This window comes from Rhizophagus irregularis, chromosome 11 (genome assembly GCF_026210795.1).
Source record: "Rhizophagus irregularis chromosome 11, complete sequence".
Lineage (NCBI taxonomy): Eukaryota > Fungi > Glomeromycota > Glomeromycetes > Glomerales > Glomeraceae > Rhizophagus > Rhizophagus irregularis.
The window spans coordinates 4,556,153-4,584,009 of record NC_089439.1 but is presented as its reverse complement, the minus strand read 5'-3'; the positions used below and the strand labels follow the sequence as shown (position 1 = coordinate 4,584,009).

At 25.7% G+C, this 27,857-nt stretch overlaps 9 protein-coding genes across 9 annotated transcripts; 6 read left to right on the top strand and 3 right to left on the bottom strand.

Moving 5' to 3' along the window:
- Positions 1-235: 235 nt before the first annotated feature.
- OCT59_003474 (uncharacterized protein) lies at positions 236-1,660 on the bottom strand (the record flags this gene model as incomplete). Its single annotated transcript, XM_025316842.2, has 1 exon — positions 236-1,660. Exon 1 carries the CDS (start codon positions 1,298-1,300, stop codon positions 236-238), a length of 1,065 nt encoding a protein of 354 aa, XP_025179544.2. The 5' UTR covers positions 1,301-1,660.
- A 1,730-nt stretch (positions 1,661-3,390) lies between these two features.
- On the top strand, positions 3,391-4,839 carry OCT59_003473 (uncharacterized protein; the record flags this gene model as incomplete). The annotated part of the gene is made up of 7 exons (XM_066145637.1): positions 3,391-3,508; positions 3,664-3,957; positions 4,048-4,110; positions 4,200-4,315; positions 4,388-4,526; positions 4,610-4,668; positions 4,735-4,839. 7 exons carry the CDS (start codon positions 3,391-3,393, stop codon positions 4,837-4,839), a joined length of 894 nt encoding a protein of 297 aa, XP_065996337.1.
- A 4,805-nt stretch (positions 4,840-9,644) lies between these two features.
- OCT59_003472 (uncharacterized protein) lies at positions 9,645-13,645 on the top strand (the record flags this gene model as incomplete). The annotated part of the gene is made up of 5 exons (XM_066145634.1): positions 9,645-12,211; positions 12,295-12,573; positions 12,650-12,761; positions 13,239-13,505; positions 13,584-13,645. Exons 1-5 carry the CDS (start codon positions 9,755-9,757, stop codon positions 13,643-13,645), a joined length of 3,177 nt encoding a protein of 1,058 aa, XP_065996336.1. The 5' UTR covers positions 9,645-9,754.
- Positions 13,646-15,222: 1,577 nt separating this feature from the next.
- OCT59_003471 (uncharacterized protein) lies at positions 15,223-16,169 on the top strand (the record flags this gene model as incomplete). The annotated part of the gene is made up of 4 exons (XM_066145633.1): positions 15,223-15,499; positions 15,576-15,689; positions 15,779-15,859; positions 15,958-16,169. 4 exons carry the CDS (start codon positions 15,223-15,225, stop codon positions 16,167-16,169), a joined length of 684 nt encoding a protein of 227 aa, XP_065996335.1.
- A 45-nt stretch (positions 16,170-16,214) lies between these two features.
- OCT59_003470 (uncharacterized protein) lies at positions 16,215-16,463 on the top strand (the record flags this gene model as incomplete). The annotated part of the gene is made up of 1 exon (XM_066145632.1): positions 16,215-16,463. The coding sequence occupies one exon, from the start codon at positions 16,215-16,217 to the stop codon at positions 16,461-16,463; it is 249 nt and encodes an 82-aa protein (XP_065996334.1).
- A 1,932-nt stretch (positions 16,464-18,395) lies between these two features.
- On the bottom strand, positions 18,396-20,138 carry OCT59_003469 (uncharacterized protein; the record flags this gene model as incomplete). The annotated part of the gene is made up of 6 exons (XM_066145631.1): positions 18,396-18,512; positions 18,730-18,862; positions 18,948-19,108; positions 19,391-19,436; positions 19,509-19,633; positions 19,785-20,138. 6 exons carry the CDS (start codon positions 20,136-20,138, stop codon positions 18,396-18,398), a joined length of 936 nt encoding a protein of 311 aa, XP_065996333.1.
- A 450-nt stretch (positions 20,139-20,588) lies between these two features.
- OCT59_003468 (uncharacterized protein) lies at positions 20,589-21,317 on the top strand (the record flags this gene model as incomplete). The annotated part of the gene is made up of 1 exon (XM_066145630.1): positions 20,589-21,317. The coding sequence occupies one exon, from the start codon at positions 20,589-20,591 to the stop codon at positions 21,315-21,317; it is 729 nt and encodes a 242-aa protein (XP_065996332.1).
- An 88-nt stretch (positions 21,318-21,405) lies between these two features.
- On the top strand, positions 21,406-22,843 carry OCT59_003467 (uncharacterized protein). Its single transcript, XM_066145629.1, has one exon. The coding sequence runs from the start codon at positions 21,464-21,466 to the stop codon at positions 22,103-22,105; it is 642 nt and encodes a 213-aa protein (XP_065996331.1). The 5' UTR covers positions 21,406-21,463; the 3' UTR covers positions 22,106-22,843.
- A 1,075-nt stretch (positions 22,844-23,918) lies between these two features.
- Positions 23,919-24,647, bottom strand: OCT59_003466 (uncharacterized protein; the record flags this gene model as incomplete). The annotated part of the gene is made up of 7 exons (XM_066145628.1): positions 23,919-23,929; positions 24,009-24,068; positions 24,139-24,201; positions 24,300-24,353; positions 24,419-24,469; positions 24,537-24,568; positions 24,640-24,647. The coding sequence occupies 7 exons, from the start codon at positions 24,645-24,647 to the stop codon at positions 23,919-23,921; spliced, it is 279 nt and encodes a 92-aa protein (XP_065996330.1).
- Between the last annotated feature and the right edge of the window lie 3,210 nt (positions 24,648-27,857).

Genomic DNA, 27,857 nt, shown 5'->3' with positions numbered 1-27,857 from the left:
AATACAAAAAAATATAAATTTTCATGTTATACATTTTCTTTTCGTTTAATCACTTCACTTCGAATTTCTACAATCAAAAAAAGCGCATCAACTCAACCAAAAACGATACATTTGCACTCAAAGTTTATTTTGTTTAATAATAAATATGATAATAATAAATAAATGTGATTTATAAAAAAATGATGAAACATTTAATATATTGTTGCTAAAAAAATAAAAAATTTTCATCTGATATTTATGTTTTACTAATAACCTGAAAAACTTCAAATACACTAAAATTGAAATTTGTTGGTAAACCAATATCAGGATAAGTACTAGGAATACAATATCCACTTTTATCTGAATATATACGAAGATCAGCCCCACCACCAAATGTTGGCATGTAACCAGAATTACAAAATATAGAATTAGTATTAATACCGGCTCTTCCTATTTTAGCCGTTGTATGACTAGATATATTAAAAATAAAACAATCATTTGAATGATAATATTTACTATTAACTATATTCCAACTAACTGGATTATAACCCCCAATAATTTGACCTGTATTAACTTTAACTACGGTGATGGTTTCCCGTATATAATCACATTTTGCATGAAAATCCATAGGAACTGATCCATCTTTATTGCTACTATAAATTAATTTAAATTCATATTTGTTATTAAAACTATTATATGCTGATTGATCTTTTTTATTAATCCAATGTGTAAATAATTTAATATGGTCTTTATTAATTATCTCAGAATTTATTCTTGTTTCGTTTTTGCCTTTATTCCTATAAAGTTTTGTTATCCAATTGTCAATTACAATTCCGACTGTGGTCCCCCACTTAACTTCTACATAACTTCTATTATTATCATCATCATCATCAACATCATCATCAACATCATCGGATGCAGCACTTATGACATCTAATATTGGTTTATATAACCAAAACTTTTGTTCCTTTTTAAATTTTTCTATCGTTAAGTGTAAACATTTTGGTATGTGATTTAAATATTTTGTACGCTTTTCTATATCTGAGGTTCCTTGTTTTAATAAGTTTTTTTGGTATTGTTTTATGTCCCCAACAATACTTTCCTTCAATTCTTCATCTGGTACTCTTTTATGGTATATAACCGCTAATTTTTGGTATAATTCTTCTAATTCTTCTGAGGAATCATATCCTGGGTTAGGTTTAATTAAAGAATCACCTTTTCCTACTGATTTTACGTATGACAAGTAGATTTTTAATATCGCTTGAATTTGCACTTCTATTAATTGATCGTATTCTTCCGTCATTTTCTTGTTAATAATCATTCACAACTTAAATGTAAGCTTATTATTTATACATGTTAAGATCTTATTAATTTTATTATTAATACACCCATTTTAGATTCATTGACAGTTGTATTGTTGATTTTAGATATTACTGCATATCACAATTGTTGTGTCCGTAATCCACTGTACATTAAAAAGAAACCTTTTTTTTTTCAACTACCAAGTTTATTTCTAAAAGGTTCCATGGAAAGTAGAAATGGGGTTAATTAACCGCCGCTACGTGGAATTTTATGAGATTTGTACAGTATTACTAATGTAAAATTCGCACAGATCCCGATAAATTCTTGCAAATTCCATGGGAATCCCATCAATGATGGATAGAAAGATTATGCAGTTGCCAAGAGATACGCCATCTTTCTATCACTAAAATCTATTTCCAAAAATAGGTAGACAAAAAGAAATCTGAAACGCCAAACTTCTAAATTAACAGATCAACATAATACATATGAAAGAAAGAACAGTAAAAGAACGCCAGGAAAATGCAAGAAGAAAATTTAGTGGTACCATGTGAATTTTTTCTTTTTAGTTAAATGGATTTGATGATACATACTACTGATGCTAGTAATTCGAGAATAATACCTCATAATTAACAAACGAAGATTAATTCTAAAACTAATTAACGTAAAGAAGAGAAATAAAAATAAAATATGATATTCTAAAGGGCTATATCTAATTTCTCAGATAGTGATTGAATACAATTTTAGATTTTTATATGCTACTTTAGGTTTTTTCGTAGTTATATGGTGGAGGTCTTTCAAATATTTTATTTAAATTCTTTTTGTCTGAAATTTTACACGAAACATTTTTATTTCTATAAAAATATAGATTGATTTTACGTAATGCATAAAATTTCGATAACGTAAAATAGTCAAGTGATAATGTTGTACTGTCATTGTGCAACTTCCAACAAAGAGAAGTATTGTAATTTTCAAGTGTACATCGTAGTTGTACAACAGATTTCCAAATGACTTTTTAAACTTGTAATCACGAATTTGATTGTTGTGCGACAAAAGATTGAGAACAAATCTCGATTCTTTTTTTTTCGTTCACTTTTCGTATCCATGTGATTATTAATAGAATATAAAATATATATATATATCCTGTACCCCTCTTACATCATACACTAATTTATACATTTTCGCTCACTCTTCTCTTTCCCCTTTGCCCTTTTCTCTTCTTAAATAAAATTGTTTGAGCAGGTATAAAGGTATGTAATTTTTATTAATTTTTATTAAATTATTTAAATATATACTTGATAGTTGAAGTTTACAGGAGTTTTTTGGAATTAAAAACTGTGCTGCGGCTGTTTTTTAACTTTATTATATAGTTACAACAACTTAACCAAAGCAAATACGTTTTCAAAGGCTATTTTACAGGTATGAGAGATTATTTAAATATTAATTTTCATCAAGTTATTTTGAATATTCATGAAGAAGTTATTCTTAATTTTTGTTGCAGATATTTTGACGTAATTAAACATTTTGGTCAAATAAAACTAACTTTTGCTAATAATAAGTAAAGTCATTTAATGGATATGAAAATATTCAAAAGTTAATTTTCATTGTCTTGAATCAGTATTAATAGAGTTGATTAATATTTTTTGTAATAAAATTCACCATGTATATATGAGTCGTATGTTTGTTTATAAACTGAAATATACATGTCAAATGTTAAAAATTTTTCTTTTTAATTTTATGCGTACTTGCTTTTATTTTCTTTCGTTCCTATTTTTTTTCACGAAATGAAAAATATTTTCTAAGATAAAGGGAAATCTTACCACACCACCCTCGGTTACACAGCCGATCGCCGACCTACTTTCCGAACTACGCACATTTATTTCGGACAGTTATATTTTATATTGTTTTTTTTAACACGTTAACCACGAACGCGTTAGTTATTTTTTCTAAAATTTTTTTTTTAAAAAAAACGCGGTAACCATTGGTTTATTCTTTACAAATGTCCTTTAAAATCCCTTCACATTTAATTTTAACTCAAAAAGACCAACTTAATAATTTGCCGGTTTAAATTTTGTTAACTTAGAATGGAGTAATATAACACAAGAAAATGCTATGGCTTTTTTACAACAATATAATCTTATTTTAGAAAATATTTTACCCGAACATAAATCGAAAATATGCTGTAGTAATAAAGATAAAGAAATTTATGTTTTACAATGTTGCTGTGGAAGTGACATGAATTTAAATTAAAAAAAGTTTAAATCAGAAGAAGTAAAAACACGAAAAACAAGATAAATATATAAATTTGTTGGTTGTCTTGCTTTTGCACGAATAAAGAAATACAAAGGTCTATATGTTAGTATATTTGGTTATCTAATCATTTAGAAGATTGTCAACGTAATCTACCAGTTCAACCACCACCACTTCGCATAAATGAAACAGTTAAATTAATGGCACAAAATTTATTACATATAAATGTTCACCCATCTCATAACCTTGATGATAATATTGATTATATAAGCAATCATTTAGAAGGGAAAGTTTTGATTGATGACGAAAGATATTTACTATCAAACCAAGATATAATAAATATTCGTAATTCAATGACGAAAGATCTCTGGGGAATTGATAAGCGAAAAGCTGAAGAAATTAATATAAATCAAATTTTTGGGCCAAAAAGTAAAGATAGTGAAATAATGGAGGCAACAATATATTATAAACCACGATAAGAGTTAAATGATCGGTTTATGTTGGTTTTACCTACTAAAGAGCAGCGTGAATTAGCATGGGAATTTGGTCACAATAAAATATTACATTTGGATGGAACTTTTGGTATCTCAAATAAGAAAATATTATTATTTGTTTTACTTGTATTAGTTGAACAGAATAAAGGAATTCCGATAGGATTCTTACTTTTTCAGCAGCTGGAGGCGTCCAAAAAGCCAGCAATAGTTATAATCATACAATTGTAAAAGAATTGTTACTACATTATAAACATAAATTGGAGCAAAAAAAAGGACATGTGTTTACATCAAAGGTACTTTTGCAATTTACTACATAATATATTTGTAGTGTACTTTAATTTTATTTTTTTAAAAAAAATTATTAGGTTGCAATGACAGATTGTGATCATAAAGAACGAAAAGCTTTAATTGAAATCTGGCCAAATATTCACTTAATTTTATGTCTGTTTCACGTTTCTCAAAGTTGGGAAAATAAGTTTAAAATAGTTCTTGGACACCATGGTGGTCATGAAATTGTAACATATAGAAAGGAGATATACTGTACCAATTTTTGAAAAATTTTACTGAGAATCTAAAAAATATTACAGAATCTTCTTATATTAATCAAATAACTCAAGTAATTACTAATACGGAAATTCTTCTAAAGGTATGTATTATAAACAGAAGTAATTTATTAAAAAAAATTATATTAACATTTATTAATTAATTTTAGAATCAAATTAAAAATAATTTACCGAAATCTAAAGTAGATATAATTCGTGATGCTGTATTATATTCGAGATTATTGGGTAGGGAATCTATCTATTGGATGGTGTAAATATGGAAGAATACTTGCTGCAAATATTTTAGGAGCGTCATTAGAAAAAATACCCACAACAAATAAATAATCACCCTAAAGCTTCAATAATCTACTAAAAACACATCTTCTACATAAATATCAAAATAATAATCATCTTTTGTGAATGGATATTTTAGGTGTTATTTTAATAAAAAGCATTATATTTAATATTATTTAAGGAGAACTTTAAAAAGACGACTTGAAAATCAGCTTATGGAAAGACATCAAAATTATACATTCTCACCAACTGATCAACAATTTGAAAGCCATTACCAACTGCTAATTTAGAACTACATTCTAATGTATAACTTACAATTTTTTACATTACTATTATTTATATCTTCAATAAAATATTCTTATTTTAAAAACTACCTTTGGTTTATCATAATCACCAGATATTAGTGTTGGATTATAACCATCAACAATTTTCTTGTTATATATTAATATTACTAGATGTACTATTGTAGTTAGCGTTAACGGAAAATTTTATAAGATTAGTACTTGTTGTTACCGGTGATATATTAGCGCGTCTTAAATTCTTTCATAATTCCCTATTTTTATTAGTGAAAACAAAAAAGATTCTTGTTAGCGTTCAGTCATTTGATTAATAAGAATTAAGAAATTTAGTATCGTTCTACACATACGTGTGATTACATCTTCTCTATGAAATAAAAGAAAATTTGAATCTTTATAGATCAGTTACTATCCTTTTCTTATTCCTATTTTACTCTCCACTTCGTAACTTTGCGGGCCTCTAATGGGACCAAAACGTAGATAGTTTACAATAGTGTGTTTCATGTAAAGTCGGCAAAGAGTCAATTATTGTCATTAGTAGAAGGCGTTGTACTGACAGTTTATTAATAGAAAATATTTACCTTTTTACATTTATGTCATTTATGTAAAGTTTCGGTACGCATAAAACTATTATATATGTAACTTTCGAATTATAAAAATTAAAATAAAAAGTACTTTGTATTCGGTAAAGTGGTTGTATATAACTGAATAATCAGGTAATATACTTCTTTGTGTCATCAAACCCAACCTAGTGCGCAATCTCTTCGTTGAAAAAGCCTAGATTTCGATCTTTATGGAAGAATTATGATTAGTGAGAAGGAATATTAAAAATGGTGAATTTATCTTTGAAGTACTTTTTAAGAGATCAGTGAACAAAACTGATGATTGTCTCTTTGTTTAGTGTCATTATTCTTTGTTTAGAATCGTTTATCATTATATTAAATAAATTTTCATTTACCTACTATACATTATCGTTAATATTGCAAATCCAGTTCGGTATATAAAAAGAATGTTCTTTCTTTTAATACAAATAAGATATAACGAATTATTTTCAATTATTATGTTTCATCAGGAACATCAAATGAAAGCTAGAAATACAATAATGTGAAAAATATGTATTGTAAAGTTAAGAAAGATCATAAAAAAAAAATGTAATTAAAAATAAAAATCGTGAAACGCCAAAAAATAGAACAGCCATAAAATATATTTGAATATTCTTTTTCGGTTTAACCCATAAACAATCTTTATGAGAATTTAATATTATGTAAAATATTATGAAGAATATTCACGTTCGAAAGAAAAGGAGGACTTGTAAATGAATTAATTAGGGATTGTTCCTAAATTATGCCTCATCAACTATTTATTCAATAAGGTAAACTGTAACCACGTGAATTAATGATTCCATATAATAATGACCAAAAGTAACCCAAAATTTTAATATTCGAGTAATTTTGAAAATTTAATTAATTTGTGATCTCTATATACTTTATTACTACTATTTTAATATTGAACTGATCTCGCCAAAAACATCGTAGTTAAAAACAATGATAAAATCTTTTTTAGGTTCAATTTATAATTATCGATCAACTGAACATATTTTTTCAACATTAACAAAACATACTGTACATAATTAGGATATAAAAAGTATATCATTAGTATACTATAGTTAATCTTTATTTTATTCGATTTCAAAAAATTCGAAAGAAGCTTCCGCTGTTGTGTTTTTTATAAATGATCAAAAATCAACGAGAAAAATCATAGAATATGAACTTAAGTATAATTTTTAGTGAAATTAACGAAGCTATAGCGTTTCATGCATAATCTTAAAATTATGGCCCATTACAATTTCTATAATTTAAGTTTTGAATCATTTTGATATACAGCGGTAAAGATAAATTAATTATACTAATGACATCATATAGGAAAAATAAAAATATCCACTTTTTTATTTCGGTGCTTCTTTTTTTCATTTTTTATTTTTAGATCTATTTTCAATTTTAAAAAAAGGATTTGGTTTTAGCGTTTACTGTACTTGTCTCAGTATCGTGTCTAGAAGTCCCACATTCAAAAACGGAAAGAATGAATTATGTATATAAAGTTCATTATACGTCACCTTAAATAAGAAATCACGTGAGGTGAAAATTTTTGGTGGTATGATATATCATGTGAAATTTTGCCAAGAGAAAATTTGCCGAAATTTTCAAATATGGTAGTTCTATAATTTTATTTAAGCATTGAAGCACAATTAGAATAAAAATAATAATTATAGACAATAATGTTTTGTTTTGTTTGGATATGAATTTCACATATTTAATCGGTGATTATAATTTTCCAAAACGTATCAAAGTAAAATTAATCTAAACTAAATAGAATCTCTAAAAGGTACAAATTCAATTTCTGAAGTATTTTCAAATTTATTACTATAATACATTGATTATAGAATAACTATAGAATTACTTTAAGACAATGAAGTTACTTTAATTTCAAGATAATGATTAATTATAGAGGAAATATCCTTTACACTTTGTAAGTAAGTGCTTTTATAATGGCAGCTTAAGCTTCTTATTATTAAATAACTTATTACATTTAAATTTTGAATAATTTAAATTTCGTAATCACCAAAATATGGAAATATGTTCAGTGAATGTACAATAGTTATAATGATTATAAATGTTTTGATGATGATTTAATCCCTCGATTAAAGATTATAATTAAACCCATGACACTTTAAAATATGAAGAAGCAAGAATATCTTTGCAAATTACGATTTAATACGTACGCTTATTAATATAGTAATGCAGACTCAAATTTAAATTTTAAAAAAATACTATATATAAATTTTGATTTTAGTTAAGGATTTAGTCGCTGGCCTTGGAGATTATTATAGCGTTATATTAAACTATTAGTTAAGGAGTTCTCAAATTAATCGTGATATTAAAATTGAAACTCTTTATAAATTTATATTTCAAAAAAATTTATGGTTAATAGAAAATTAATATATTACATGATATTGTTTAGATGATTATTACTGTACTTAAAAAGGAATATTTTAAGAAAAAAATCAAGATTAAACATAGTAAAAGATTATTTGGAAATTATTGAACGATACTTTAGAAATTTTTCTATTATTGTCGCTTATTTTTTAAAATTAACAGCTAATCGTATTAATAGTAATATTTAACCCATTTTTTCTTATTTAACGGAAATATATAATTATGATTCTTTTTTAAATAATATAATATTGTACTTTGTAAGAATCATATTGTCATGGTAATATTAATAATATGAATAAATTTGGATTCAATGATGCATATTAATGCACATAATGTGTAATATATATTTTGAGTTATTCCATATTCTATTCGTGGCTGCTTTTTTCTAGACTTCTAGATCACTAATATTATGTTCCGTTCATTCATCATTTAACTACACCAATTCTCGTAATCGCACGCCAATAAATATAATGTATTATTTGACTGACTTTTCAGAATAATCGCTTCGCTCCGGATAATAATTAAACAAAAAACATCCAAGTGTTTCTGTAAAAATCCTGCAACTCAAATCTGGACAACTTATAATTTATCAATATAAATAACAATACTGTAGAACGATAAACATTACAGAAAAAAATATGTTAATATCATATTAAAATAAATCAATATTATTCAAATAGCTAATTGTCTAATTTAAATTACATGCCTACAAATTTTCTACTTCATTGTTTTTTTTTTTACCGCAAAATAATATCTGCATTTAAGAGTTTTTAGTTTATCTATGGAATTTATTTCAGATTTATGCGATATATACTACTAGCAATATAAATTCTAATTCGGATATGGACATATTTATTCTAAATCCACATCATCTTTATTACGAAAAATAAATTAATAATTTTGTCATTATAGATGATCATTGTCTTTAGTTAAACCATTTAAATCTGCAGGTATATTCCCGGCCAATGATATTCGGCATTTCACAAAATTCGTGATTAATTTGATCGCCACAAAATTGCCAAAATTTCATGAATTTCGTGCCCATAAATTTATATATTTTATTCAAATATGCCACATAATTGCACATAATTAGCAAAAATTTACTTTCGCCACAAAAAACAATTTTTATTTTTATCACGCACAATTCCGTAAAAAATCATCGACCCTGCCTCTTTCCCTCTTAGCTGCACGGCTCATCGGCTCAACCATAGACCCGGGACTAAACCGGATACGAATGATCGACAAATGCCCGTTTGCGGCTAGCTACATATGAAAAATTTTTTTTTATGGTTTTATTCTAATTACTAATACGGATAACAACAAATTTCCAAATAAAGTTAAATTTCGGAGTTTATGTTTCATTGTTCATAATAAAATATTATTATAAATAAACCTTTTATTCATTAAAAAATCTCGTAAAATATTTAAAAATAGCTTATATATAGTCTATTATTATTGATTTAAGAATTATATTAAGTGAATAAAAACAAGATTACGGTCTTATTTGAATATTCAATTGAAATTAATTTGGAATTATAAATTAAAAAAAAAATAGATAAATTTCATTGAGTTCAAATACGATAAGGTTGAAAACACTTGATGGAAACATGTCGTTAGAAGAGAATATTGAAGAAAACATCCAACTTATTAATAAATATGATATATTTGAATCAAGATTTGGAGTTTTTAAGATATTAGATTATGATTTAAATTTAGATGAAAGAAAATTGAAATTTAAGAAATATGCTCATGTCTTATGTGAAGATTGTAATCAAGAAATTGAAAAGTTTAGTTTTATATGTTATAATTGTTATAATAAGGAAACCGATTGTAATGAGCGAAATCGTATGAATCATGGAATATGTAACTCTTGTTTTAAATCAAATACTTCTTATGGCTGTTTAATTTGTAATATTTTTTATATTTTTGAGACATCAGATTATGATTTAAATTTGGAAGAAAGAAAAGCAAAATATAGGAATTCAAATTACATTTTATGTGAAGAATGTAATAATGAAATTTTTAAGGGGGATTTTTATTGTACATATTGTTATAATGAAGAAACTGATATTATTAAAAAAGGGCATATGAAATTTGGATCAAGTTTTAAAATTTTGGATTGTAACTTAAATTTAGAAGAAAGAAGAGCAGAGTACATGAATTATGATGGTATTTTATGTGAAAAATGTAATAATGAAATTGATAAGTGGTATTATTGTTGTGCATATTGTTATTATAAAGAAACTGATATTATTAAAAAAGGGCATATAAAATTTGGACCAAAATTTGGAATTTTTAAGACATCAGATTACAACTTAGATTTAAAAGAAAGAAGAAAAAAATACATGAATTATGATAATATTTTATGTGAAGAATGTAATTACTACAATGAAGAAACTGATTTTATTAAAAAAGCTTATATGAAATATGAATATGAATATGTAAAATATAGTAATGAAATTGATAAGTGGGATTGTTATTGTACATATTGTTATGATAAAGAAACTGATGTTATTAAAAAAAGGCATATGAAATTTGGGCCAAAATTTGAATTTGGAATTTTTAAGACATCAGATTACAACTTAGATTTAAAAGAAAGAATAACAGAGTACATGAATTATGATAGTATTTTATGTGAAAAATGTAATAATAAAATTGAGGATTGGAATTATTATTGTGCATATTGTTATTGTAAAGAAACTGATGTTATTAAAAAAGGGCATATGAAATTTGGGCCAAAATTTAAATTTGGAATTTTTAAGACATCAGATTACAACTTAGATTTAAAAGAAAGAAGAGCAGAGTACATGAATTATCATAGTATTTTATGTGAAAAATGTAATAATAAAATTGAGGATTGGTATTATTATTGTACATGTTGCTATGATAAAGAAACTGATGTTATTAAAAAAGGGCATATGAAATTTGGGCCAAAATTTAAATTTGGAATTTTTAAGACATCAGATTACAACTTAGATTTAAAAGAAAGAAGAGCAGAGTACATGAATTATCATAGTATTTTATGTGAAAAATGTAATAATGGAATTGATAATTTTGGATATTATTATTGTGCATATTGTTATGATAAAGAAACTGATGTTATTAAAAAAAATCATATGAAATTTGGACCAGATTTTAAATTTTTTAATACATTTGATTATAATTTAAATTTAGAAGAAAGAAAAGCAAAATATGAAAAATATGACATTGTTGTATGTGAAAAATGTAATCAAGGAATTAATAAACACAATTATTATTGTACACGTTGCTATAATAAAGAAACTGATGTTATTAAAAAAGGTCATATGAAATTTGGATCAGATTTTAAAATTTTTAATACATTCGATAATAATTTAAATTTAGAAGAAAGAAAAGCAAAATATGAAAAATATGACATTGTTGTATGTGAAAAATGTAATAATGAAATTGATAAGCAATACTATAATTGTAATTATTGTTATAATAATAATCAAATGATAATTAATAGATGCAAAGTATGTTTTAATGGAAATAATGATGATTGTTGTTCATTTTATGAATTAAAGCAATTTTTGGAAAACTTTAGTAAATGGATTAATGAAAATAATGTATTTATAGAATCAAAAATTGAAATTTCAGATTATGATTTAGATGAAGATGATAGACGAGTAAAATACAAGAACTTCGATTATATTTTATGTGAGAAGTGTGATAGAAAGTATCATTATAATTATTGTTATGAGTGTTTTGATAAAGAAATAAGAGAATTAAAAGATTGTGAAAATTTTTATTTCAAAGTATACAACAAAGAAACGAAAGAATTAAGAGAATTAAAAGAATTACAATCTATTTTAATAGATTACAAAAATGTTTATTTTAAATTAAATAGTAATTTAGGAATATTTAAACAAATAATACAACAATTTGACAACACAAAAAATTATGTAGATAATAAGAAAATTCTTATAAATAATATAAGATATAATGGAGTACATAATTGTTGGCGTAAACTTCGTTCTTACTGCTGTGATTGTTATGATAGAGAAATTGATATTATTGAAAAAAAACGTATTGAATTTGAAAATGTAAAGAATGTCTAAAGATATATGAGGATTTGGATGGTTGTTTATCCTGCAATCCTAAACATTTTCAAAGAGATTTTGATAAGTGGACCAGTAGGAATGAGGTTATTGATAAGTTGATACAAGACAATCAAAATATAGGCAGAAAGTACGGATTATTAGAATGGATTTCATATGATAAATTTACAAATATTAATTACATTGCTAAAGTAGGTTTTGCAAAAGTATATTCAGCTATATGGAAAGATGGACCAATTAAAAAGTGGAGTCAATTTTCTAATAATTGGAAAAGAAATGAATCGACAAAAATCGCTTTAAAAGTATTGAATAATTCAAAAAATATAAGTGGAGATTTTCTAAATGAGGTACGTAAAATAGAATTTAAAATAAAATAAATTACTATTTAATTTACAAATTTAATATTTAATTATATATTTATAGATAAAATTTCATAACGAAGTTAGTGGTTATATGTGTATAATAAAATGTTTTGGAATTACTCAAGATCCTATTACTAACAATTATGCGTTAGTATTACAATATATGGAAAATGGTGATTTACGAAAATATCTTGAACGAACTGTTAATATAATTACATGGGATCAAAGATTAAATAAAATATATGATATTTGTCTTGCACTTAATAATATTCATATTCATGGGTTAATTCATAAAGATCTTCATCCAGGAAATATTTTTATTGATCCTACATTTGCATATATTGGAGATTTTGGATTTTGCATGCCAGCAAACGAAAATTTATCAAATTCTACAAATAAGAATATTTATGGAGTAATGCCATATATGGCACCTGAAATATTACGTGGAAAACCACATACATTAGCATCTGATGTATATTCATTAGGTGTGATCATAAATGAAATAATTACAGTAACTCCTCCATTCAATAATGAACCACATGATCATTTTCTCGTACTGGATATTTGTCGAGGTTTACGTCCAAATATTAGAGAAGAAACTCCAACTTCTTTAAAAGAATTAATTAAAAAATGTTGGGATGCAAATCCAGATAACCGTCCAACTTCTGGAGAAGTATTTCATATATTATCTTATCATTTAAATACATACAAAAGTATTCCATTAAAAAGATTATCATATAATTTTAACGAATCAACCAACATTACAAATTTATTATTAAAAATACAAAAAGACGAAAAACATCCCAAGGCTATTTATACAAGTCGGCTTCTCAATTTTCAAAATTTACCGGAACCTATTAATTGCAGAAATCAACAAGAATTTGTTTCTTCGAGATATACTAAGAGAATACGAACAGGTAAGTTTTTTATTATTTATATATTACTTTTATCTAGCTAGTAAAATTAAAGTTAAATAAAAAATTTACCTATTATAGGACAAGTTAACACCTTTTATTCTGATGAATGTTCTGATTGTGTTATTATGGATATTGATTGAACTTGGTGTTTATTATGATTATTACGGTGAGATTATGATAGTTACAAATATTCAATTTGAATTGTGCATGATATAAAATTAATGTTCAAATTTATAAGACACTTTTTTTATTATTTTATAAATTAAAATATATTAAAATATCACTTTTTATTATGTTAAATTCTTTCTGTTTCTGATTTTCCAGACTTTTCCAAAGTATATTTGATAAAGATTACATTCACTATCTAATTTCTTTATAGAAAAATGATAGCGGACAATACAAGATAGAATTATAAAATTTGAGTTTTAATCAATTTAGAAATTTGATTTTAAATAGGTTAATTGCTTATGACTGAATCGTTTGAGTACGTCAGACGATTTGTCATCATTGCTCACATTCATTGGTTTGGTAGTAAATTTTTATTGGAATGTTTCCGAATTTATAATTTATTAAATATTTATATTATATTACAAATTATGCTATCTGTTTAATCACTATTCTTAATGTCTAATGTAAAGACTAATCTATTTTCGAAGAAAATTTCAAAACTTGCCTGTATTCATTAAATGTCCCAGATTCGGCCGTTCAAAGAACCGTATACCTATAAAAAAAAAAAATTTTTTAAAAAACATTAAAAAAATTATAACAGATAAGTTTCAAATAGAAACTTACCATGTTGATATCTGCATATCTGGGTCCATGCTGATATCTACAAAAAAAAATAAAATTTTAAACAAATTTTCGAATCGAAACTTACCATATCGGTATATCCAAGTCCCAAAGCTGAAAGAATCGATTCCTACAAAAAAAAGAGAAAAATTAAAAAATAAATAAAAAAAAAACACGTTTTGAATTTTCGAATCGAAACTTACCATATTGGCATATCCAAATCCCAAAGGCGAAAGAATCGATACCTACAAAAAAAAAGAGAGAAATTAAAAAAAAAACAAAAAATAAAAAAACGTAAGTTTTGCTTCGAAACTTACCAAATCCAAATCTCAAATCCAAAGGAACCGATATCTACAAAAAAAATAAAAATTAAAAAATTTTTTAAAAAAAAATTTCGAATCTCCATTGAGAACCAGCAGCCTACAAAAAGAACGGAACGTTATATGTTTTGTCGAAAGAGCTATTTACAAAAAATCAAAAACTCCCTCACCGAATTTCCCTTCTTATAGTCCAAGCCGGCGCAGGCGCTCTACAAAAAAAATATTGAAAAGAAATGTTGTATGCTACCTCAGAAATCTGTACGAGAAAATATCACTAGTTTCCAAGTCTTGGAATCGTTTCCTTGTAAATGCACAGCCACAACCATTCATACCCTAATTGTCTCGCCCGGACTTCAATAATTTTTCGTTAACGCTTCTTTACATTTATGAGTTATACTCAGAGAGAATATCATAGAGCATTACTGCGCTTTATTTGTAAGCCACACTGATTAGTCATATTTCGTCATAATAATAATCAAGGAGTCTAATCACGAAGTATTCAAAAAGACATACAGTAAAAAGGTATATAATTATATACCCTCAAGAGCACTAGTTTTCTCAAACCCTCTAAAAACTAAAATATCATTTATCACTTTAGAGTCTCCAAAATGGAACTGTCGCTAAATTGTTTTGTTCTAGGCAGCAGGAATACTTTTACGGCTAACGTTCCCAAGAAATATATCAATGAAAGTAATTTGACTGTAATCGAATATACCGTTTCAAACTTTAAGGAGATAATTAAAAACCAAGTTAAACATGCAGTTCCTGATCCCGAAGATCCAAACAGTATGGAACTTTGGCTAGTTGATATCGACGATGGAAGTCTTAAAAATATTTCTACCGAAAAAGACATTGAAAACAAATTTAACGGCAAGAGGATGAAATGTGCATAACCCACTTAGCGACTATTTTCCTAAGGGTACTGTACCTCCTACATTGAGGAATATTCATATTATCATAGTCCCCGTCACTGGTAAGTGTCTCCCAACGTTTTCATCTTATGTGAATTGTTTATTGACCTTTTTGGCGCTTCCTTCTTTTTTAGATACTCCAAATAAAAGAATAAAACTTGAAGGTAAAGTTGTTAATTGGTGGTTTGTTTCTAATATAGTTTTATTTGATTTTTAGTACTAATAGTCATATTCTTTTTTCATTTCGATGAAGATATTGGAATAGGACTTATACAAGATAAGACAACCGAATATTTACAAGAACTCTTGTGTCCTTTTGATGAACCAGTCGATTGTAATAATATCAATTCATACTTTAATACACCGCTACGAAGGAAATTGCCAGCCCCCACATTTTATGTCATGATTTTCCTGACTTTTTTGATCACGAAGTTTTCGAGTTTCTTCCTGGTGTAATGCTTACTGTTGGAAATGCTATGAAACTTTATAAGGGTAAGAAAAACCAGGAGATGGAAACCAGTTATATGGTCGACAATGTCATTCGGAAAATGCTTAAACTTGCTGATAAATATATTGGTACATTTGGTTTAGAATGGGCTCGCAACAATAAAACGAATGATTTCACTACAACTACAGACAAGTGAGTCCGACCAGATGTCTTAGTTTATTGTAGAGACGTACTTGTAATAATGGGCGAGGAAAAAGCTACTAATTCAACATTTGCAACTGCAGCGGCAGATTTAGATTATTACTATAAATTTTGGAACATGCTTGCCTTAGGTGAATTACCACTTGTTATTGCCTTTGCAGCAGTTGATGCACAGATACAATTTTATTATTATCATGTAGTTGAATCATCAACAACACCAAAACGTATTGGAGATGTTCTGTCACTTGGAACTAAAGTTAAGCGAACTTTCTTGCAATTTGATCTATAATTAATATTATTCGGATTATCGGGACTTTTGACTAGTTGCCTAGACTTTTCCGGCATTTTTATAACATTGTAGCTTAAGCTTAGGAATGTGCCAAATTTTATGCGTTGTATCCACAGCCGGCTTTACAGATGGTAGGTTAATATATATTGGAAAAAAAAGTGATGATAAAAAAAATGATATGCAAAAACAAATTTCTTTTATCTTTTATCGTTAGTTATTTAATTAAAATAAAGAAATTAGAAAGATACGCAGCGCCATTTGTTTTTTTATTATTATTTTAGTTACTATTATTTTATTAAAACAATAATAATTATCTTAACTTTTATTATTAATAAATTGATTTTTAATTCAGTGATTTTCCGAAATCAAGCTGTAATATAAGAAAAAAATTTCCATAAAATTTTAAAGTTAAAATATTTTTATAGACAATGAGTTAATTTGTTTATTTTGTAAAAAAAAAAATACTAAAATTCGTTAGATGCGCCTATTAAAATTTCATTCATACAATAGGTAAGTAAAATATTTCTTTTCCATAATAATTTTATGCAAATTTTTTTTACAAAGTTACAAATACAATATGTCATGTACGTTATTATTTCCAAATATACGTGAAGATAATTCTCACAGAAAATTTTTCATAATACTATAAACCACATTTATTAATGAATATGTCAACTTTGATTCTTGATTCCACCCTAGTTAAAATTAACAATAAATCTACTTGATAGATTACATAATTATTATTTTAAGTTTAATGTAATGAAAATATTGAGCTTAAAACGTGATGTGATCTTTTTATCATTTTATAGAAATTTTAAAAGATATCAAAATTATATCATTGTTAATATTAGAATAATTACTTTATAATTTATAGCAGTCAATGATAATTTATGGATTAAAAATACTAAGTCTGTTTTCATGACAATTGAGAATATCAGCAATTGACTCAAATGACATATTGTATCATTTATAATATAGAATACAAAGACATTTTAATAATTACATTGTACTGCGCCATTTTTGTGGAAATTTAAATATTAAGAGAAATTTACTGTATATGAAATAGATAGACAAAGGCGCATTATTTTTTTTTAAAAAAAATAACTTTTATAATTGATTTACTTTTTTCCGGAGGGAGCGACTGAGCGAGTGAAAAAGTAGAACTCTGTGTGAAATTAACAAGAAATTAAAGAATGGATTTTTTTAATGATTTCAACGATTTTTAGCTAACTAAATAAAAACGCAAAGTTTTGAATTTAACCCGGTTATCCGAATTAAACTATTAATCAGGTCAGAACGATGTTATATAGACACTCGGACGTGATTTGACGTACGTATTATTATAAATGTTAAAATATGTAGAGAATGTTGTAATAAAAGTAAGTGTAACGTAAATTATAAATTTTAATTATCTGATTTTAATGTGTTTCCTATTTTAGTTATAAAAAAAAGTTTATGCATTATCAGTTACTGGAAATGACAAAAAAAAGAGGGCAAATTTTTTCATTAAGATTAATAAAAAAAAAAATTTGCAGCGCGGTATTCAGATTCATCGCTAAATAATATTTAATACATCTAAGAAATATCTTAGATTAATTTTCGCTGCTTATTCTTGCTAATTACTATTATTTACCACTTATTTACTATCTATATAAGACTTTTTTTTAACATGTCTCGACTTCGAAAAAGTGTATCATCGATAATTTCGAGATCGTCGGACACCACGTTGTCACGTGTTGGATACTGATTTGGTGGTGATGTCTTAACCACATGTATTATCAAATTGATTATATGGTATGAATTCAAATAAATAATTCCTAAGGTTGTTTCGCCATCTTTTAATTAAATTATCAATATTATCATTTCCAGTGGTCGAATTTTTATATAACTTTTTCAAACAAATTTTGTGACATGAACTACACCAGTTATCATCTATACATGTATACATTTTTCACATTTATCATCATATCCTTCTTGAAGAACTAAAATAAAATCTTTTGTATCAAGTTTTGAGAAATTCCAATGATATTTATTTAATTCTGCTTTAACCTATTGAATTGTATAATTAATAAAAGATATTACTCCATGGTTAAGGTAAAATTTATATTAAATTTAGTAAAGAAAATTTCATACCTCGCTTAAAGATTCATTTTTGTAGATTTAAGTAATTTTAAAATAACTTTTAATATTCGGCTGATTTTTTTGTTTATTCATTTTTTCCTTTATTATAATTTAATGGTCCATTCTTCCATATTGCTGAATATACTTTATCAAGAACTTCTTTTTTAAGATCTTTTTCACCTACTATTTCTTCAATATTATTAAACTGATTATATGCAATCCATACAGTTACTATTTCATAATAAAAATTTATTTCTAATAGTTTATCTTGAATTAAACTATTGATTTTTTTCATTTTCATTATTCCAATTTATCAAATTATTTTTAAGATTATTTATTTGACATGATTTACACCATTCATACTTTGCATAATTTTTGTCTATAAATCGTTCACCACATCTTTTACAAGATTCATTCGGAAAAATCATAATGTAATCTTGTGTATCTGGATTTTGTGATATTCCATATATTAAAAGATTATTATATTCACCAACTTCACCAAAAGCTTGAAAATCAGACTTAACCTATTATTGATTTAATTTAATAAATGTTTATTTAAAATAAAGAAAAATAAATTATTTTAAATCAAATTTAGAATTCATAAAAATTTAATAATATTTTATGAATTATATAAATATTTTAGAGAAACTTCCTTGTTTGATTTTCTCATCCATTTTTTATCATAATAATATATTGGAACATCCTTCCATATTGCTGAATATATTGTATGTAAATCATCTTAACTATTATTTCAATATTATTTAATTGATCATATGGTATCCATTCAAATATTAATTATAATCAACCAATGATCGTATTTCTTGAATTATAATATCAATTTCTTCATTTTCACTAATGTAATGATTTTTTTTAAAATAATTTATTTGACATGGTTGACACTATTCTTTAATTATATTTGTATACTTTTTACCACATTTTTCACAAAATATATCTTGAAAAACAATAATATAATCTTTTGTATTTGGATGTTGAGAAATTCCATATATTTTAAGAACTTCACTAATATAAGTTATTGAATACATTTTATCCTATTTAATTATATTATCATACAATTATTATTATTATTATTATTATTACAAAAAAGTATTTAAATTTTCAATTAAAAGAAATTTTATAATTTAGCTCATCAATAAAAAATTCATTAATTAAATTTTGTGAGTTGTATAATTTTAGAACAACCTTTTTATTATTATTATTTCTTATATATTCATTCTTATTTTTATTATAATTTAATGGACCATCTTTCCATATCGTTAAGTATACTTTATCAAACCCTTCTTCTCCTATTTCTTTTATATCGTTAAATTGATTATATGGTATCCATTCAAATATCATATCATCTGGTTCATCAATTTCTAATTGTATCCCTTGGATCAAAGTATTTATAGTATCATCATCACTGGTGCAATTAGTAAAAAAATTATTTTTTAAATTATTTATATGACATAATTTGCACCATTTATACTTTGCATTATATTCACTCGTATATTTTTCGTCACATTTTTCACATTTCTCATCATCTTGAAAAAACATTTTATAAAATCTCCTTTTTTTTAAAAAGTTGGTAAATAAAAAAAAATGTAAAGGTTTAGCAAGCTTATTTTGAAAAAAAAGAAGAAAAAGAAAAAGGACGCAAAATTTTCTTGAAGCCTTTATATATATGAATTTTTGGTACAATTGGACGTTATCTTAATTTGGGGTAGACTAAAAGCCGGACGTTCGGTCTATGAGAGTGTGACAAATAAATTTTTATAAATTACGACCTCAGGATAAATAGTAAAATGGGAGGCGACAATTATTTATAAGTCACGTGATCAAACGCGGCTTTCCCTAATTTGCAAGTAAATCAAACATCCAATGAACTGATCATTCTGATACACGTGTACACGCAAGTCATGATAAAAAACTCTTCCTTCAAAAATTAAAAAACATAACAATTCCGCAGTAAAATTTTAATTTTATTTTACTCAGTTTTTTATTAAAATGGAAGATACAAGAAAAATACAAATAGCCGAAAATAAGTTTCCTATGCTTATTATGGGTGATGAAAATAGGTTTTTAAAAACTACATATTTCCAATATATACAATATTGTGAAAGTCTTAGTGCTTCATTTTTTAAGGGACGTTCAACAGAAGTTCAAAATAATATTTTAAAAGCAAATTTTGGATTAACAAATGAAGACATACTCAGTTGGGAGAATAGAGCCTCTCGTTACCAAATGACTCCTCAAAGTTTCTCATTTTTTTTACATGTTGCTATGTACTCTGCTTCTCATGGTTTTAACGCAGTATATGATGGGATACAACAGAGATATGCTGAAAGAAAGCAAATAATGAATGTTGTGAGAAAACATGAGGATAAGTCTAAAAAAAGAAAGGCTAAAAAGAATAAAAAGAAAAAACACCAAACTGTTGATTCTGATTCTGATCCATTAACAAATGATGAATCAGATGATTATATGCGAAATACTGTTGATGATGATGATCAAATAGGTGATGATCAAGATGTTAATATAAATCGGTCGATTGCGGATGCCTCTGGATCTCAATCACATGTTGATCAACCTTTTGATATGGACGTCACACCAGTAGAACCAGTATCTAATCTGGATGTTACAATGCCTCAGCCGCAGCTATTACAACAACCAGATAATAATTTATCTAATTTGACAAAATCTTCGAATAAAAAAAGAAGTCAAATAAAAATATAATTCAGCAAGTTATTACAGGTCATAAACCAGGTGATGATGGTACATCACAAGTCAGAGACATTTTGGTTTATGATATCCCAGTATCCTGGACGCCAGAAGAAATTCTGCAAAAGTTAACATTTTGGGGGAATACTATCTCATTACAAATGAAACAACAAAAGAAATACCAAACAGTTCGTTTGAAGATAGAATTAAATTCTTTGCGTCTTACCCAGTTCGAAGGTAATGATGATCCTGTTTGGACTACGGATTTAGGGGGGATACCGGTTCGATGGTTTCCAGCAAGGTGGACACTCAAAGAAAGAAAACAACGTGAGAAGTTCCAAGCTACAATTCGAAAAATTCCAGAATCGATGACGATAGCAGCCTTATGGAAAGACCATTGCCCACATTCATTCCTTTCTGCGATTAAGGGTTTGAAAAGCTTTAAAATTATACAGACTGCAAGGGGGGATCGTAAACTTATTGGTTATTTTGAAAAGTGGGTTGATATGCGTACAGCATTAGATAATCAATTTGATTGGGAGCAATTGCACCTGTCTTGGAATCGACATGATTCTCCATCGCAACGAACAAGGTCATTTGGTAATAATACCAACAAGGACCGGCAACGAACTTCAGGAAGTCGACAGACTGATAAAAGTAAACAGAATTCTAAGAATTCTAAAAAGAAACCACAAGAGGCAAAATCTGAGAAGCATAATAAGCAGAAGAAAGATAAGTCCCGTAAAACATCACGATCAAAGGTCTTAGCGGAAATTTTAGATGTTTTACGTAAATTAATTTAGGATATACTAAATTTTTTTAGGTTTTAGAATAATTTTCTTTTTGTTTTATAGTGTGTTTTTTTTTTAGAAAAATATTTTTGATCTAGTCACCAAAGGATGTACGAATACCGGTAGGGTGCTTATGCATGTGAAAGTATTTGGGCAGGCATGACGGTAGATAGTTCTTTTGAACATATATTCTTAAGTCACCATTTTTTTTTATTAGTTTTTATTCGATCTTGTATTTAAACTAGATTAGTTCAATTTTGTATATTTTTCTTTTATAATAAATATTGTCCTTTGTTTAAAAAAAAAAAAAAAAAATACACGTGTACACGCACATATAAATCATTCTGTAAATCCATAATCGTTTATCCGTTAGGCCGGGCCAATTAACAAATTCACGTGATTTATTTATGTACAGTACTTTCTGCCAATTTTCTTAGCTAGTATCAAACCGTAGATTTGGTCAAATAATTAAACTTTGAAAATCTTTCTTCAACAATGCAATTATATAACAAAGTACGAAATAGTATTGCTCAAGTACATTATTCAAAAATTTTTGATGGACGACGAAATCAAAATGATTATCAAAAGGTCTTCAAAGAATTTACGTTGAAACAATTTCCTTTTATCTTTTTCTATTCCAATAAATTTTGTATTTAATTATTTTACTCTATACAGTAGTTAAAATTTGATTTTACTCTATATGGTAGTTAAAATTTATTATGCAAATAAAAATTAAATAATGGGACAAAAGTTATTTTTCTTGGTATAATAAATTTTTAAATTTAATTTTTTTGATTCAGTTCGTTAGCAATTTTGATAATGAATTCCCTTTCTATCGTCAAAACTTAACGTTAAACTTTTGTCGTTAGATTCCAATATTGTCAGTTATTTTGTATGTACTTTTCATTTATTAATAAGAATAATTTTATAATATTGTCATAATATATTAAGATGGAGCTGACGAAGACACTACTTTATTTTAACATATTACCTTCACTCACCTTGCTTCAAATTTAGGATTAAAATGTAAACAAGTTAGATCTATTATTTGTGTCTCTTAATATGATAAACATTCTAAACATATGGTAGTTGGGTAATTGGTTGCTCCAGAATTTAACTTTATGACAGATGTTTTCTTATGTCTGGATAAAAATTTAATCAAATATTGAATTTAAATGTGGTTATGTTAATTAACCTGTTGCACTAAGTGTCACTAATGATTTCCTTCATACCAATTTTTGAAAATTGCGAGTTAAGTGCCGGGATATTTATTTCCCGGTCTCATATAGATAGCCTGGAAATCTAATTCTAGTTTAAAATAGTTAAATAGTTTAAAATATTCAATCACATGTTACAGTATTTAATGAGTGACGCGCTCCAAGAGTAATTATTTCAGGAAATACGGGTTATTTCCCTGAAGGGTAAATTAATATGAATAATACTAAACCATTTTGAAAATGGCTGATGAATAATAATCATTTATAGATTATATAATATCATCAAAATTGTATAACGTATTTATTAAAAATTCCGTGATTTAATATAATAATCGAATAAAAGATTATAACCTGTCAATTAAAATAATTTTTCTTATTATTCACTTAAATTTTACACATTTTTTTGCAAAATTATATAACGATATAAATTTATAATAATAAATAATTTCTTTATTTAATAATATTGAATAATCCTATAAAAAATAAGAATGACTAAATTATTTAAATTACAAACTAAGAATCTTCCTATTACTCTATAATCTTAGTGTTTAAATAATTCAACGTAAAATAAATGAATTTGAATTCATATTGTCAAATTGTAAATTAATTTAAGATTCATCTATAAAATACATAGATTAGTAAATAAATGTAATTTATTATTTTAATATATTATTAAAAATACTAAATAATAAACAAACCATCGAGAATTTCTGATTTATCTTGTTCTGAATGAAGAATTAAATTATTTTGTACTTCATCTGTAAAAGTAAAATAAATTAGAATAATGACCTAATTTATATTATAAATAATTTAATAAATATGGCTTACCATTAGTACCAATATTTGATCGTCGTTGCATAAATTCTTCCTCATAGTCATTTTGAACGTCTACTATTATCAATAAATCAAATTTATTAATATATTCATCAACCAAATACTATAAGAAAATTAGAATCAATATATAAATATTTTAATTTTTAAGGCTTTACCATTCTCTATTTTTAATTTTTTCGATAATCTGGGTGATTCTTTACTATCATTATCTAAAATTAAAATATACAATAAATTAGTATTTATTTATTATAAAACACTAATAAGAATAACTTACCATTGGAACTAATTGGTATATATTGATTACTCGATTTACTAAGATTACTAGCTATAATAATATCAATAATTTAATATTTTTATTGTATAAATTCAATAAATTTTTAATAAATACTTACCATTACTAGAAATAGTAAAATCATATGATCTACTGATATAAAATGCTATTTTAAAAAAAAGAGATTATCTCAATCTATTTATTAATTAATAAAGGACTTATACTAAAACATTATTATCTTTATATTACCTTTTTGTTCTTCTATTATTATTTATAAAAAGAAGATATTATTAATAATACTAAATATTAAAAAAAGATTAAATTAATAATATAATTATACCTTCTATTGCATTTTTTGGTTCAGGTAGATTTTCAAATTTATAAATTTTACTTGTAAATGATTTACTATTTATGTCAATTTTTTCTTTATCTACTTTTGCTATTAATTGAGGTAATTCATTTGGATTATTTTGATAATATGTTTTAATTTCTCTTATCTTCTTTAATAGTGTATCAGGATCAGGTCTTTTTAATGGATTAGCATCCCAGCATTGTTCCATTAAACTTTTATATTTTGAAGGAATTTCTGATATAATTTTTGGTCTTATACCATCAATAATATTAAATGCAAGAATACAATCATCTTCATAATTCATAAATGGTGGTTGTCCAAATGAAATTTCCCACATAAGCATTGCAATACTATAAATATCAGATTTAAAAGTATATCCTCTTCCAATAATAACTTCAGGTGCTATGTAAGGAAGATTTCCATATATACTAGTTGATGGTTTGTCTGCAGGACCACAAAATCCAAGATCACTAATTCGCCAAAAATCTTCATACTGTAAATATAATATATTTCCAGAATGCAAATCTCTATGAATTGAATTCTCTTTGTGAATATAATAAAGTGCATCAATAATTTCAAAAGTAATTCTAATTCTTTCATTCCATGTAAGTTTATTATGATTTTGTTGTAAATATTCTCTTAAATTCATGTTATACTTACTCATTACAAGTAAATAATTTCCATTTGATGGATTTTTTGTTAAACCGAAACATTGAACAATTTCTGACATTTTGTTACTTAAAGTTAAATGTGATTTAGCCTTTAAAAAATAATAAATTAATTAAATTTTAAATTTATTAAGTTCTTTAAATATTTTAGATTACAAACCTCTTCAAACCAACTTTGACTTGCATTTTCAAAATTTTTTAATTCTTTAAGTATTACATTAAGAGTTCCATATCTTACTAATTGTTGCACTTTAGAATCCCATTCTATGTATCTTCCATCAATCCATTCTGCTGTATAAATCTCTGAGAATCCACCTTTTGTCAGATATTTAATACTTTCTAAATTATTATATGGGATCCATTCAATAATTCTACTTGGTATAAGTGTTTCCGTTTGGCAATTTTTTATTAAATTATCAATAACATTATTTCCAGAAGTCCAATTTGAAAAATTATATTTTAAATAATTTCGAACACAATATTCACAATATAATGTAGCTAAACATTTTTGGTTGCAATTTTCACAAATTCTTCTTGTCCCTGAATTATAAATAATTTTATCTCGGTCATAACTTTTATTATTTTCTCTTATTGCTTCAGTTTTTTCTTCTTCTGTAAGAGATTCGTCAGCAAGAATGAATTGTTCACAAAATTCGTATTGTTTATGAAAGCCAACACAAATACTATAATCAATTGACAAATGTGCTCTCGTAAGTGCTGCTTCTATTAATTCTATTCGAATATTAGACATTTTTGTAAAAAAAAAAGAAAATTTTTTTTAATAATAGTGTAAAAAAAAAACCATTGCTGGTGCGACCAACAAAATTTAGTATTGTTCTATTGATCTACCTGTCATGTGCTACATTGTCATCTGATCATAAGCAAATTTTCATTTAACTTGTAAGATCATTTTTATTTATTTATTTATTTCTTGTAAAAACATGACGTAAAAATACAGAGGTACTAATTAACATTAAAGATTGTACAAAAAAAAAGTTTTAAAATTATTTTCTGCAAAATTAATGAAATATATTTCTAAAAATGATGTTTTTGAAAAAGAATTTATTAATCAAATCCTCATAAAATTCAATATATCAACTACATTATAAATTCATATCTATTTTATGGGAACTTTCTGTTTATATTGCAAAAAAAAGGAAAGTAGAGTAAAAAGGAACATCGAATAGGACTTCCTAGTAGTAAGTATTAAACTGTGAGAAAATCATAACCGTCATTTATGTAAAATTCTGAAGAATATCCTGATGATTCACAGACTTAAAAAAAAAAATTATTTCAATTTTTAATCTAGATAACTTTCAAATTACTCATTATAGGCATAATAATATTACATCTAATACCATTATTAAATCAAATTAATTCAATCATTCAGTAGTAAGAAACTTATTTCTTTAAATTTTCTTTATATCATCGTTTTAAATTTTCATTTGTCTCTTCATTTTTATAATTATATTAATTATATTTAATTTGTTAGGGTTTGTTGATAAAATAATTTAATTAATTTCTACTTTCACCGTGAATTATATAAAAAAGTATCATTCTGTCACTCCAGTTAGTCAATCTTGTGCGAATATAAGCAAGAATCAGGCGAAAAATCGAACAAAAGTTCTAGTAAAATTTCAAATATACCATTATTTGCATCATCGATATTTACAACCAAACGAACTCGTACATTCCACAAAGTAATAATAAGGTAGGTTTGTTTATTGTTCGTCTAGCTTCTTGAAACATGTCATCACGATATTAATCAATTTTCCCGCCTTTAAAGACGTTCTAAAGTGAGACGGACATATTATGTACTCTCACTTTCCCATTATGGTATATCAGCACGCACTGGAGAAGAGAATTTTGATGTGTCAAATACAGACACAATTTATTTCTTGGCTCCAAATATAATTCTTAAGTTTTTCTAATCTAGCGACTTCTTAAAAAACAACAATCTGTTTCAGTAAGACTTATTATGAAAAAGTTAATGTCCATTTATTGAAATCCTGTTGAAACCGTTACTAAATTCTTTAATGTTTGACGTAAAATTGTACTCACGAAATAGAATAGGAAATATTGCTTATTTTTTTATTTCATCACTAATCTCCCAAATTTACGCTGTAAAATTACTTAATCTATGAGAAATTCTTTTGCTGAAATCGATGTAATTTATGTGAGTGGGAGTGATTTAAATTAATGAAAATTTTGTATAGTTTATTCGTGCTTGTAGAAGGGTATGGAAATATTTTAGCTAGAAATAATAGTGATAGCCAGGAACAGAATTGCAAGAATTTAGAAAAGTGTGAATTTTTTAAATAATGATGTAGTTAGCTTAAAAACGGAGCCAAATTCCTGATTGCCGATCATCCGTACCTGGTTTAACCGCAGAAAATCCCCTGGAATTCCACGATAATCTACG